Source organism: Pelophylax lessonae (genome assembly GCF_965119305.1).
Source record: "Pelophylax lessonae genome assembly, chromosome: 11".
NCBI classification, from domain to species: domain Eukaryota; kingdom Metazoa; phylum Chordata; class Amphibia; order Anura; family Ranidae; genus Pelophylax; species Pelophylax lessonae.
The window spans coordinates 185723486-185736770 of record NC_138778.1 but is presented as its reverse complement, the minus strand read 5'-3'; the positions used below and the strand labels follow the sequence as shown (position 1 = coordinate 185736770).

Genomic DNA, 13285 nt, shown 5'->3' with positions numbered 1-13285 from the left:
ATGACACTGCTCATAAACCATAAGTAACGGGGATACCAAACTTAGGGAGCACCGAGAGGGGACCCAGGACTACAACATATCCTATATGGGGCCAGGCAGCTTGCCTAGGTAATCTACCATGTCATAGTCCTGGATCCCCTTAACATGCTCCCCAAGCTTTGTGTCCTTGTCACTTATGGTTTGGGAGTAGTGCCATGTCAAGCTGACCAAGATTTCCTATGGAGCTAGTGTATTTACATGCATTGAGAAATGAAAAAAGGTATTGCTTCACTTTAAGTACATTTTCGTTTTACATACATGCCCTGGTCCCATTGTGTGCTTAAAAGTGGGGTATGCCTGTAATGATCTCAGAAATATGGAAAAGAACAGGTAGATGCTTATCCTTTGCATGGTACCACCAGGAATGTATCTGATCAGTCCCAAATTAACTTTTTTTGCAGGAGAATGACCCCAACTAGACAGCCAAAGACATAAAGAACTATCTTCAGCAAAATGAACATGTCCTTCTGGAAGATACTAAATGGCCCTCACATGGAGTCATGGAAGATATTGAATGGCCCTCAAAGAGCCCTGATCACAACATCATGAGACTAAAAAAGAGACAAAAGAAGTTGAGATAGACAAAATCCAAAGAACTGTGATTAGTTCTCCTAGATCAGGGATCCTCAAACTACGGCCCGCCAGCTGTTGCAGAACTACACATCCCATGAGTCATTGTAAAACTCTGACATTCACAGACATGACAAAGCATGATGGGAATTGTAGTTCCTAAACAACTGGAGGGCTGTAGTTTGAAGACCCCTGTCCTAGATGTTTGGAAAACTTACCTGCTGAGTTTATAAAAAAAAAAAAAAGTACCATGTGCATTTATATGTATGGTGTACTTGAAACTGTTGACATTACTATGTATCACTATATTAATTAAAAATAAAGTGTGCTGCAACTGCCTGGCTTCAGATTCTTGTTTATATAGTAGGAAGTGGAGTGCGGGTTATCCTCCTGTTGTGTGGACACACTAGTGACTTAAAGGGGAAAAGTGTTGATTTCTACTGATTGTATGTGTATATATAGTGGTAATGTATACTTAGTGCATTAAAGTAAAGCACAACGTGGAATGTTTTGCGTTTTATGTAAAGTTAACCCATTTGTGAGAGACTAACAGTAACCAATCAGAGATCACATTTCTACAGGTCCGCACAATCACAGAAAGTCAATATCCGATTAGTCGCTGTTTGTTACACCATATCTTAGGAGGAGGTACAGTTCAATAAAGACCACAGAGTGAAAATCATGAAGCTATTATATTCCACTTTTGCAACATCTTCAAAATTGCTTCTCAGTGCATCAAAATAATTCAAAACTCCTCCAACAAGAAGGCCAATCTAGAATGTCTTTATCCAGAAGTGGCTATGGCTAAATTGTTAGGATAATAATGAAGGCAATAATATGATTACTTTCTCATTTTAACACTGTTATACAGATATGATTATCACAATCTTTCTACATCTGAAAAAACATTTTTTTTTCAGTTTGTCACTTTAAATAAAGTTCTTTTTTAAAAATAAAGGTTTTTTTCCCCCGTTAAAATAATAAGCCACTCACTAAACATTGTACAGAGTAAATGTGAAGCTATTATGATTTCTGTAGCAATTTATACATAACTTCTATTGTATTATAGCAAGATGGGCTTGTAACACATGTATCAGTGCCATGTTAAGAGCATTAAAGGGCCCGGGCAATGCCGTGCACTGGGGCCCTGCCTAAACTATCACCCACGAGCATAAAAATGCAAATTATCGATAAGGCCATATTTATTGGTACAGCAGTGCAAGGCTAATGACAGCTTCCAAGTTCGGCGGCTGGGTCCGGTGAACACACACATGGACAGGAGTCAGACTCGACTGTCCTGTGTGTGCCTGTTCCTATGGAGGCAGACAGGCATTCCTGCAGTTGTGGGCTCCCCCTCCACGGCCCAATTGGCCTGACAGCAGTGCAGAGCCGACAGGCGCTTGCTACCTGCTAAGTTCGGCGGCGGGGTGCACACGAGAATTGGGACTAATGCTTGGCTGGGGCTGGGTCGCTAGGCAGGTGGGGCCCCTAGGCATTGGCAACTGCCCAGCGTTCCCATTCAGTAAGATGCCCCTGACATGTATTACATTTGTATGACTTTAAGCACAATTTCTTAATGACAACTCTTGAATTTCTAGAATAATCACGTAGTTAAAGTGATTTTAATTTTTTTTTTTATATAACAAATAACTCTATACTTACCTGCTCTGTGCTATGCAAAGAGTGGCTCTGACTCTCCTGTTCTCAGGTCCCCTGCTGACCCTCCTGGCTCCTCCTCTCGGTCCAGTGGACCCATGGGAAGCCACTCCCCATTGAGGCACTCGTACATGCTCGTTCCCAAGCCCGTTGACACAGACAGCGGGACTTGGCCCCACCCCCTGCTCCCTCATCCCTGGCTTTGATTGACAGCACTGGAAGGCAAGGGCTCCTGGTGCCCCAGCAAAGCCAGTGAGACATGGATGTGAGGAGAGAGAAGAGCTGCAGACGTGCACAGTGCTGGATCAAATGTGGGTTCAGGTAAGTATACTGGGAGGGAGGGGGGCTAAAATCAATGCCTAAACATTTTTTACCTTAATGCAAGGAATGCATTAAGGTAAAAAAAAATGCTTAGGCTTTAGAACCACTTTAATTTGTAGCGGAGATATTGTGAATACCTTCTGTTTAAATAGTACAAACCTTTTTGTGGGAAGCCAGCCTTTGCATGCAACATCTGACACTCATCACACCTGTTCTTTTTTCTTCTGCAGAAGAAACTACTTTTGAAGCTGGAGTGAAAGTACAAATACACAGCCAATCTGAGCCGCCATTTATCCAAGAACTGGGGTTTGGTGTGGCCCCTGGATTTCAGACCTTCGTGGCTACTCAGGAGCAAAGGGTAGGTGGATATCATTTTCAAACTGCATGTCCATCAAATAAACAAAGCAAGGATGGAGTCAGTAAAGCCCCGTACACACGCACCGATTGTCGGCCGAACGATCGGCCGTCTTTTGCCCAGTGCTGTCGTGTTGGTTGAAAAGTGCTCAAGACTGCACACAAATTTTGTCGGCCAACAACAACAACTTCAGAAGTGATGTCATGTGATGGTTAACTTTCCGTGTGTTTTTTCTTCTCTGAGCATGCCTAGTCTTGCTCATCTGGCTTTTGTCGGCCGAAATCTGTACTGACTGACGAACAATCGGCCGTTCTGGTGACGGCCAACAAAAATTTTATAGCATGCACACCAGATTTTGTTCGGCCGAAAAGTCGCAGTCGGTTGTCGGAAGCATCATACTAACAAGCCGACAATCGGACGATCGGACGTTGGCCGAACATTTACGGCCGACAATCGGTACGTGTGTACGGGCTTAAGACACTGAGTATTTTGGAAAAGACAGTAAGAAACATTTTAAACACAAAAATGTAAATTTACAAAAGCACAATAGGCTTTTTCAAATCACAAAACTTTTATTACATGGATCTGCTGTATTTGATACATATATTGTGTCTTCTTTGTATTCTGCATGCAAAAAGTAATGTAGAAAGATTACCCCACAGGTTTTTTTCTCCTAAAAAAACTGCACCCCTCTGGCTGGATGGCTGGAGTAAAGAATTAATTTCTATGAGGCGAGCAGCTGAAGGAGTCATTTCAGTTAGTGATAACATACCAATTAATGAGAAATAGAGACATTAAAATGTTAAATGTTTATTTCATGAGGAAAAATGGCTCTACGCTCAAAATAATTTTTTCTGAACAGAACATTTTGATGGGTAATTAACAAGAGGTAAAATGCCAATTGCATTAAAAATAACGCTAATGATACTTCAGTTCATAGTGCAGAACAAGACTGGAGGCCCAAGACTTAGTTTTGTAAAGTGCAAAAGCCGTTCCAAAACAGACGTGGGTTGGGGATCTCAGCTTTTTTTTATGGTTGGCTAGAGATTAGGCTACTAGAAAATGATATGATAGGGTTTAATGAACCTCCAGTAAAGAGAGGCGAGGAAATTCTATTATGTCTGCATTAGGATGTCATCACTCCTCTCAATGTGTAAATAACTCACAGATGAACAGTGTCTGGCCATGATTGATGTACCTGTCGGGATAAAGAGGAACGGGTCACTGATATTTCGAGGTGAATGTTCTTGTGTCTGCCTTAATAATGAGCCAACAAAATTAAGTTTTGATTGATACATTTTGCCTCAGCAATGCCGTCAGGTATAAACAAGGCACCAGCATTACTTTAGATTTTACCTATGTCATTTAAACTGCAGCTATGCTGTACTCAAAATTCCATCTAACCTTGTCATAGAAAACATTCTGGATTACTTGTTAGGACACAACTTTATTTTTTTATAACTGGTAATTTCCTTTCCTAGCTGAAGGCATTTAAAATTCAACTGGAAAGGTCAAATTTTACTTGCAGATTTTGATTTCGGAAAGATCGGAAAAACTACAAATTAGTGATCAACCGATATCGGTTTTACGTTACCGATACCGATATTTTGGCCATTGAATATCAGTATCGGCCGATGTTGGCCGATATTTTCCTACATTTAATTTTTTTTTTTATTTTTTTTATTTTTAGAACTTGACAGGTACTGTTGTGGGGGATCTGGGGCTCTAAAAGGCCCCAAACCCCTTCTCTCCACTTAAAAGCAAGTCATGCCATCACTTCCGGGTTTTTACATGAACCGGTACCCTCTGATTTAACTTTTATCTATTTCGGGAAAGTACTTGTACCGGAGTGATGCCTGCAGCTAGAGGCATCACCCCGGTACCGGCGTCCATAGTCGACGGTCGCTGTCTTGTAATGACAACTGATGCGGCTGAGAAGCCGCTCAGCTGTCATTACAAGGAGCCGGAGGGGAAGTCCCCCCCTCCTCCTGCCTCATAGACCCGGGTAACCAGCCTGCACAGACGCCGAAGACACGATCAAAGCCGCATTTAGCTCTGATCGGGTCTTCGGCGTCTGTGCAGGCTGGTTACCCGGGTCTATGAGGCAGGAGGGGGGGGGGACTTCCCCTCCGGCTCCTTGTAATGACAGCTGAGCGGCTTCTCAGCCGCATCAGTTGTCATTACAAGACAGCGACCGTCGACTATGGACGCCGGTACCGGGGTGATGCCTCTAGCTGCAGGCATCACTCCGGTACAAGCACTTTCCGGAAATAGATAAAAGTTAAATCAGAGGGTACCGGTTCAGACCCCAAGGGTAGCAGAACACTGGTTCCCCCACAATAAAAGGGGATGGATTATTGAGGAGGGCTCCTGATAGGTGAGCACAAATTCAAATAATAAACAACATATTGAAAAAATATATATAAGTTTATTGAAATATAAAAAATAATTGATTAAAAGAGAGTAATTCTCATAGTACAATATACAAAACATCCATGTATAGTAACCGTAGTAGTCTCAACCGAGAGGGGAACAGGGCTGACGCGTTTCGCACTTTTCCAAAATAGCGGTAATATCGGGCACCTTGCAATATGTCGGGGAAAGTGCATATCGGCCTTTGCCGATAATCGGTCGATCCCTACTACAAATATCCACTTTTATTTCTTAAAATATATTCTTTTGCCAAAACCTTATCACAGGTGAATTGTACACCCTATTCCCACTTTGAAAGCATCCACTAGCGTTCCACCGGTAAAAGAAATAACTGGACAGTTTTGGCCAAGTTATTTCAATTTATACTTGATTTTACAATAAATGGGAAGTAATAGGCTTTCCTTTCTAATCTTTATCCAAATGTATAACCCTTGAGCAGCACGTAATATCTCTTCTTGTTTGTAGCCGGTGTGATTTATTTTTATTTTTTTCTTGCAAATTCAACAAGGTTGCCTAATGTATAGATTTGGCCCCCACAGCTAAATCTTAAAAACACAATTATTCAAAAACATCTTCAATTTGATATAAAAGGCAGAATCAACAAGATCATCATCCCTATATAATTTTGATAATCTAGTTCCTGAATGGCTGTGACAAGTTAAGACTTGTCTCTTTTAATGTAGCAAAATCTTCCATTTGCTGCTTGAAAATGTACGTAAAGAAGAAATCCTGTTCTTTTCTATGTAGCTGAGGTGAAAAATCAAGGCAAAGTCTATGGGCCCATTCACACCTACACATGTGTTTCCCCATTTATACTGCATGCACACAGAATAGTGTAAATCCAGCTGAATTTATTCCAAGGAAAAATGTGCAATTTCAAATTGAATAAATTAAATTATTCAAAGGCTTTTAAAGAAATAACAAAAGATGAGGAATATTCTATAATATGTCTATCACTTGTGTCCATGCGTGTCATGAGAAAAGGCTCCACCCATTACATCAGGGCTCGAGTCCTGCGGGAACGCATGGGAACGGCGTTCTTGTACTTATTCTACAACAGGAACGCCGCTCCCCCCGAACCCCGCCACGAACCCAGCGCCACCTCCTGCTCTGGGATGGCGGGTCGGTAAGCCCAGATTGGGGGTCTCCGACCTGCCATCCCCGAGCATCACTGTAAACATAGCCGGAGGCACTACAGGAAGAAGGCGGAGTGATATCAAATGTACTCCGCCTCCGCCTGTGACAGGGCATAGGAGCCATAGAGGAAACATCGACTCTGCAGATGGGAGGGAGGTAAGGAGAGACATGAGAGGACAGAGACATGAGAGGACAAGAGAGAGAGACATGAGAAGAGAGAGACATGAGAGGAGAGAGACATGAAAGAGAGAGACATGAGAGGAGAGAGACATGAAAGAGAGAGACATGAAAGAGAGAGACATGAGAGGAGAGAGACATGAAAGAGAGAGACATGAGAGGAGAGAGACATGAGAGAGAGAGAGAGAGAGACGTGAAAGAGAGAAACATGAAAGGAGAGAGACATGAGAGGAGAGAGACATGAGGAGAGAGAGAGACATGAAAGGAGAGAGACATGAAAGGAGAGAGACATGAGAGGAGAGAGACATGAGAGGAGAGAGACATGAGAGGAGAGAGACATGAGAGGAGAGAGACATGAAAGAGAGAGACACGAGAGGAGAGAGACATGAAAGAGAGAGACATGAGAGGAGAGAGACATGAGAGAGAGAGAGAGAGAGAGAGAGAGAGAGAGACATGAAAGAGAGAAACATGAAAGGAGAGAGACATGAGAGGAGAGAGACATGAGGAGAGAGAGAGAGACATGAAAGGAGAGAGACATGAAAGGAGAGAGACATGAAAGGAGAGAGACATGAGAGGAGAGAGACATGAGAGGAGAGAGACATGAGAGAGAGAGAGAGAGAGACATGAGGAGAGAGACATGAGAGGAGAGAGACATGAGAGGAGAGAGACATAAGGAGAGAGACATAAGGAGAGAGACATAAGGAGAGAGACATGAAGAGAGAGACATGAGGAGCGAGACATGAGAGGAGAGAGACATGAGAGGAGAGAGACATAAGGAGAGAGACATGAGGAGAGAGACATGAGAGAGAGACATAAGGAGAGAGACATAAGGAGAGAGACATAAGGAGAGAGACATAAGGAGAGAGACATGACAGGAAAGAGACATGAGAGGAGAGAGACATGAGAGAGACATGAGAGAGAGAAAGACATGGGAGAGAGAGACACGAGAAAGAGAGAGACATGAGAGGAGAGAGACATGAGAGGAGAGAGACATGACAGAGAGGAGAGACATGAGAGGAGAGACATGAGAGGAGAGACATGAGAGAGAGAGACATGAGAGAGAGAGACATGAGAGAGAGAGAGAGAGACATGAGAGGAGAGACATGAGAGAGACATGAGAGGGGAGAGACATGAGAGAGAGAGAGACATGAGAGAGAGAGAGAGACAGAGAGGTATATACGGTATACACGAACACACACTTTTTTTTTTTTTTTGAGGTTGGGTGTGGTAATCTTGGGTGAGTTCCCACACTTTATTTCCCAGGACTTGACCCCTGCATTACACATTACATATTACACAACATTTACACTACAGTAAAGCTGGGCACACATTAACAGTGGGAGACACTGTACTAACCATGCGCGGTTAGTTCAGCGATCTCCCCAGCAGCATGTTTGACAGAAGCTGGCCGACCGGCTGGCTTCTGTCGGACAGACCGACATACACAGGGGCCGAATGTCGGACAATTTCTTTTTAACCACGCATTATCTCCCAGCAGCCTGTGTATATGGGGTTTTAATCTGATCTTACATGTGTTTTTGCCAGCAAACAAAAGTGGATCAAACCGTAATTAAGTGCACAGAAGTTGGAAAAATCTGATTGCCCAATAACTACATCATTATGTGCCTAAATGAGGTTATTTTCGCAGGATGGTTAATTTGTCCCTTTAATTACTGACCTACCTAAATTAAACATTCCAAGCTTAATTAGAATCAGTGTATGGTTTACCTGCATTTAATTAGCAGCAGCATCTGAGTAACTAATATACATTACCAATTAAAGACCCACCCTGACAGGCCCTGAAGTTTGACAGGAGTGTTAATGGCTGAAACATACAGCCGTGGGGATCGTTACGCATGATCAAATCTGTTAAAGACTTTGGAGGGGGGGGTAGAAGAATTTATCAAAACTGGAGTAGCTATTTATGGCAACCAATCAGCTGTTATCTTTAGCTTTTTCAGGTGGTAATAATATATATTTTTTTCCAAATTTAGATAATAACCTAACTCTTTTGCATTTCATTTTTCTTTTTTTTAATTTACTCTTTTACCTTCATTTTTTAATTGTCCCCTGGCTGTCCCATTAAATTCTCATTCTCATTCAAAGTATTTTATTAGAGTTATGTACATATAATAGATACAACAGAAGTGTAAAAAGGATACAACAAAATTGTAAAGAAGATAGAGTCCAAATATAGGGTAGGCAAATGGCATACAAGATTTAGAGAGAGTCAATGAGCGATAATAAAACGTTAATAAGTATAATAAATAATGTAGAACTGAAAGTCAATGGGGTTGCAATAATAGGAATAGCGTGTCCGTGTCCTCCCTATGGGTCACCCCTAATGGGCTCAAGCTGTGACCCAGAAGAAGAACAGGTAATGGGAACCTTCCACAAATAAAGGATCTTCGAAAAAGTTACATATCTTGACTAATAAAAGTATCTCATAGAACATATGAAGAACAGCCTAATATAGCATGGCACATAGTCATCTAATTGTTCAAAATAAACGAGGATAAACTCTCATTCTCTTTCTGTTCCCCTGTGTCACAAGGACCTACAGAGTCCTTTGTTGGGTTTGTGCAGTGTTTGTGCTCCAGCTCTGCACTACAACCTCTACTCTACCATGCCTTTTATCCTCCTCCACCATGCTTCTTCTTCTCCTCCTCCACAACAGTTATTAACAGTGGCTGTGTCCCTCTGGTTGTGTGTGTGCTGCACTCTAAATGGCTGCACGTAGAGTTGTTGTAGACAGCAGAAGCACACATATTCCACAGACTCAAACAGGACCCCATAGGTCCCGGGGGCACAGACTAAATGGTAATATAGTAGCATGGTCCGAGGACAATTGAAAAGGAAGCTATGAGGGTGAAACTAAAGAAAAAAAATTCAAATGCATGTGGAATTTTAGAAAAACTTTGACTTTAATACCACTTTAAGCTATAAAAATAAATGAAGGAGAAGCTGATTGATGGTCATGCACAGCTGATACAATTTTGGTAAATTCCCCCCTAAATCTTCTGCGTCATCAGGTTTGCAACAACAAATGCAGTCACATGGTGTAGTTGTATTTTCAGGGTTTCAATCACTTATCACATTGTTAATTGTGAAAGTGTGTCACTATAGTAGGTGTACACAGGATATACCTACAGTAGCTGTGAGACTCATTTAACGCATTTGTCTCTGATGAGATTGCATATATGTATAATAATAAAAGCAAAAAACACTGCACTAAAGTGAAGAAAAAAAAAAAAGCTGCTGACACTAAGAGCTAGATATAAGATCAAAACATAAAAGACAGTGCAGCGCTAAAATCAGGGCTATTTTTCTCAGAGAATAGGTGCAGGAACTCCCCCATTCTGACTCATCCTTCGCCTCTGCCCCCTACCCACCTCTGAGCTCCGCCCCTTGGTTCCACCCCCTACCCACCTCCCTGTACCACCCCTTTTAGTGAATACAGAACCAAGTATTATTTTGTGCTCTTAAGTAATTTCTATAGAACTTGACAGACTCCACCCTACAATAGACCCCCCTCCCCTTGAAACAAAATACCACCCAAGCAACAATAGACCCCCAGCAGCAAAACAGATCTCCCAGCTGCCAGCATCAATAGACCCTCCAGCGGCAATAGACATCTCCCTCAATGGTAGATCCCTCCCAGCAACACTGGACCCCCCAGCAACATAAGACCCTCCTCCAGCAACAATAGAACTACCCAGCAACAATAGACCCCCACACAAAAATACTTTAGATCCCCACCAGCAACAATAGATCCCCAGCAGGCAGCATCAATAGACCCTCCAGCAAACCCCAGCACTCCATGCCATAAAATACATAAAGTGCTGAAGGTGCCGGAACTGAGTTTCCCCACGTTCCTGCTGAAAAAAAGCCCTGGGTAAAATTATGATTGACCTAAAGTTTAAAAAGTCCAAAAGGAGAAGAACACCAAAGTCCACAGAAGAAGTCACAGCAGGGAAGGAACCACTGGTGATGTCAAATGTGGAAAAATTAAGAAAAAGGGGGACTGAAAAGGATTCACTTCACACCCAAGGTGAGTAATATCATCTGCTTACCAGATGATATGACCACTAAGTTATAGGTGGTCAAAAGCAGCATAAAAACAAAGAGCCTCTCGCTGTTATCAGTGGATGGAACCCATACAGCAGACAGGATCAAATCCAGACAAGAGACACCTATGGTCATACAGAACATATACCGATAATCCTCTCACAGATGTTAATAGGTGAACCCATTAAGCAGGAAAAATCAAATCCCAAAAGATATAAAAATATAAAACGGTCCCATAGTGTATTAAAAAAAATAACTTCTTTAATAGATAAATAAGGTTGCACTTACACAATCCAAGATGTATTAGGCATGTATATACAAATAAAGGCGGTACTTGGAATCCAGCCAATCGGATATGAAAAACGTGATGACGTGACCATTGTGCATCCCACCCTATGCGTTTCGTCACAGATAACGTTTTCTGGGGTGGTCCAGACAGCACGACATCACATATACCTACATTTATAGGCACAGACGCCATCTTGACTACTGGCTAGTGCTCAATCAATAGGAGAAAAAGAACACAGACCTACATCGGAACAACTCAGTACACCCGCCATCTAGTGAGATGATACAGGAAATACAGCAGTGAGGGAAAATATAGAAACACTCACTGAAAATGATTATAAAATTATAATAAATTAAAATAAAACAACACAAGGAGAAACCAAAAAACAGGAACACTGCAAAGCAAATTACTTAATGCAATACTAAAATCAAACACAAACAAAAACTTTACATAAAAATTAGTAATTATTTATTTATTAAACTATGCATTTATATATATATGTATAATAATTAGAAGTAATGCTGGTAAAAAAAAAAAAAAAAGAAATGCATTTGGTACTGCATTTGAATAAAAGAAAGATGTTCTAAAGTTAGCCAACTGAAGGCTCTACAACACCCACTCAGACTCTTTCACATAGCATTAGAAAGGTAATCCCTTCGATACGGTTTATTTTCCTGTAAAGGGGAGTACCACATTCTACTGGAGGTTGATAGGGAAGGTTATACCTCTGTTTATGAAACATAGAAACATAGAATGTGTCCGCAGATAAGAACCATTTGGCCCATCTATTCTGCCCAATATATCTGAATCCTATGAATAGTCCCTGGCCCTATCTTATATGAAGGATAGCCTTATGCCTATCCCATGCATGCTTAAACTCCTTCACTGTATTTGCAGCTACCACTTCTGCAGGAAGGTTATTCCATGCATCCACTACTCTCTCAGTGAAGTAATACTTCCTCATATTACTTTTAAACCTTTGCCCCTCTAATTTAAAACTGTGTCCTCTTGTGGTAGTTTTTCTTCTTTTAAATATGCTCTCCTCCTTTACCGAGTTGATTCCCTTTATGTATTTAAAAGTTTCTATCATATCCCCTCTGTCTCTTCTTTCTTCCAAGCTATACATGTTAAGGTCCTTTAACCTTTCCTGGTAAGTTTTTTCCTGCAATCCATGTACTAGTTTAGTAGCTCTTCTCTGAACTCTCTCTAGAGTATCTATATCCTTCTGGAGATATGGCCTCCAGTACTGCGCACAATACTCCAAGTGAGGTCTCACCAGTGTTCTGTACAGCGGCATAAGCACTTCTCTCTTTCTACTGCTTATACCTCTCCCTATACATCCAAGCATTCTGCTGGCATTTCGTGCTGCTCTATTACATTGTCTTCCCACCTTTAAGTCTTCTGAAATAATTACTCCTAAATCCCTTTCCTCAGATACTGAGGTCAGGACTGTGTCAAATATTCTATATTCTGCCCTTGGGTTTTTACGCCCCAGGTGCATTATCTTGCACTTATCCACATTAAATTTCAGTTGCCAGAGTTCTGACCATTTTTCTAGTTTTCCTAAATCCTTTTCCATTTGGCGTTTCCCTCCAGGAACATCAACCCTGTTACATATCTTTGTGTCATCAGCAAAAAGACAAACCTTGTGTTGGTTTGTGTTGGCAAGATACTTTTATAATGTAAATATATGAGGAACCATGTATAGGCCAGTCAGATCATTTCTGTAAGATAATACACAGTGCTAATACTAAAGATTGATAAAATACACAATGTACTTTGCTGTGAAACTATAACAATTACATTGTTCTTATGAGCGGTAGTTCAACATAATTATTTGCAAACGTTTACAATCTCTTAAAAGCCAGCTTCACCCGATGTTCGATGCCAGGAAAAAAAAAATGTTTGCATTGTTTCTTTAGAGGCTATTCACACCCAAATGATGTGCACTGCAACGCATGCATTGTCATGTATTGACACAACGTGATGTGTTAAATGGCCAATTCAAAGGTTTATTTTTATTAAGTTGATCCCCAGTCTTGTTGAGGAAAAAAAAAAAACTTCTTTATTTCCTCCTATACTCAACTATCCTGATTTGCCATGGCTTGGTACTTAAACATCTGCGAAGATTAAAAGCCATCATTTTATACTGCAGGGTTTCCAGCCTGAGATCACACGCAGAATGCACAGCCTCTAGACTGATAGCTACAAAATGAGCCGGAACATTTAATATGGCTGAT

At 41.3% G+C, this 13285-nt stretch overlaps 1 protein-coding gene across 2 annotated transcripts in view; it reads left to right on the top strand.

Annotated features, from left to right (window-relative positions):
- Nucleotides 1–13285, top strand: part of ASIC2 (acid sensing ion channel subunit 2) — a 1163119-nt gene that overhangs the window by 961588 nt on the left and 188246 nt on the right. For both annotated transcript variants that reach the window (XM_082271615.1, XM_082271614.1), the window contains exon 3: nucleotides 2817–2944. In XM_082271615.1, coding sequence (XP_082127741.1) covers nucleotides 2817–2944 — 128 coding nt within the window. The remainder of the gene's footprint in view (nucleotides 1–2816; nucleotides 2945–13285) is intronic.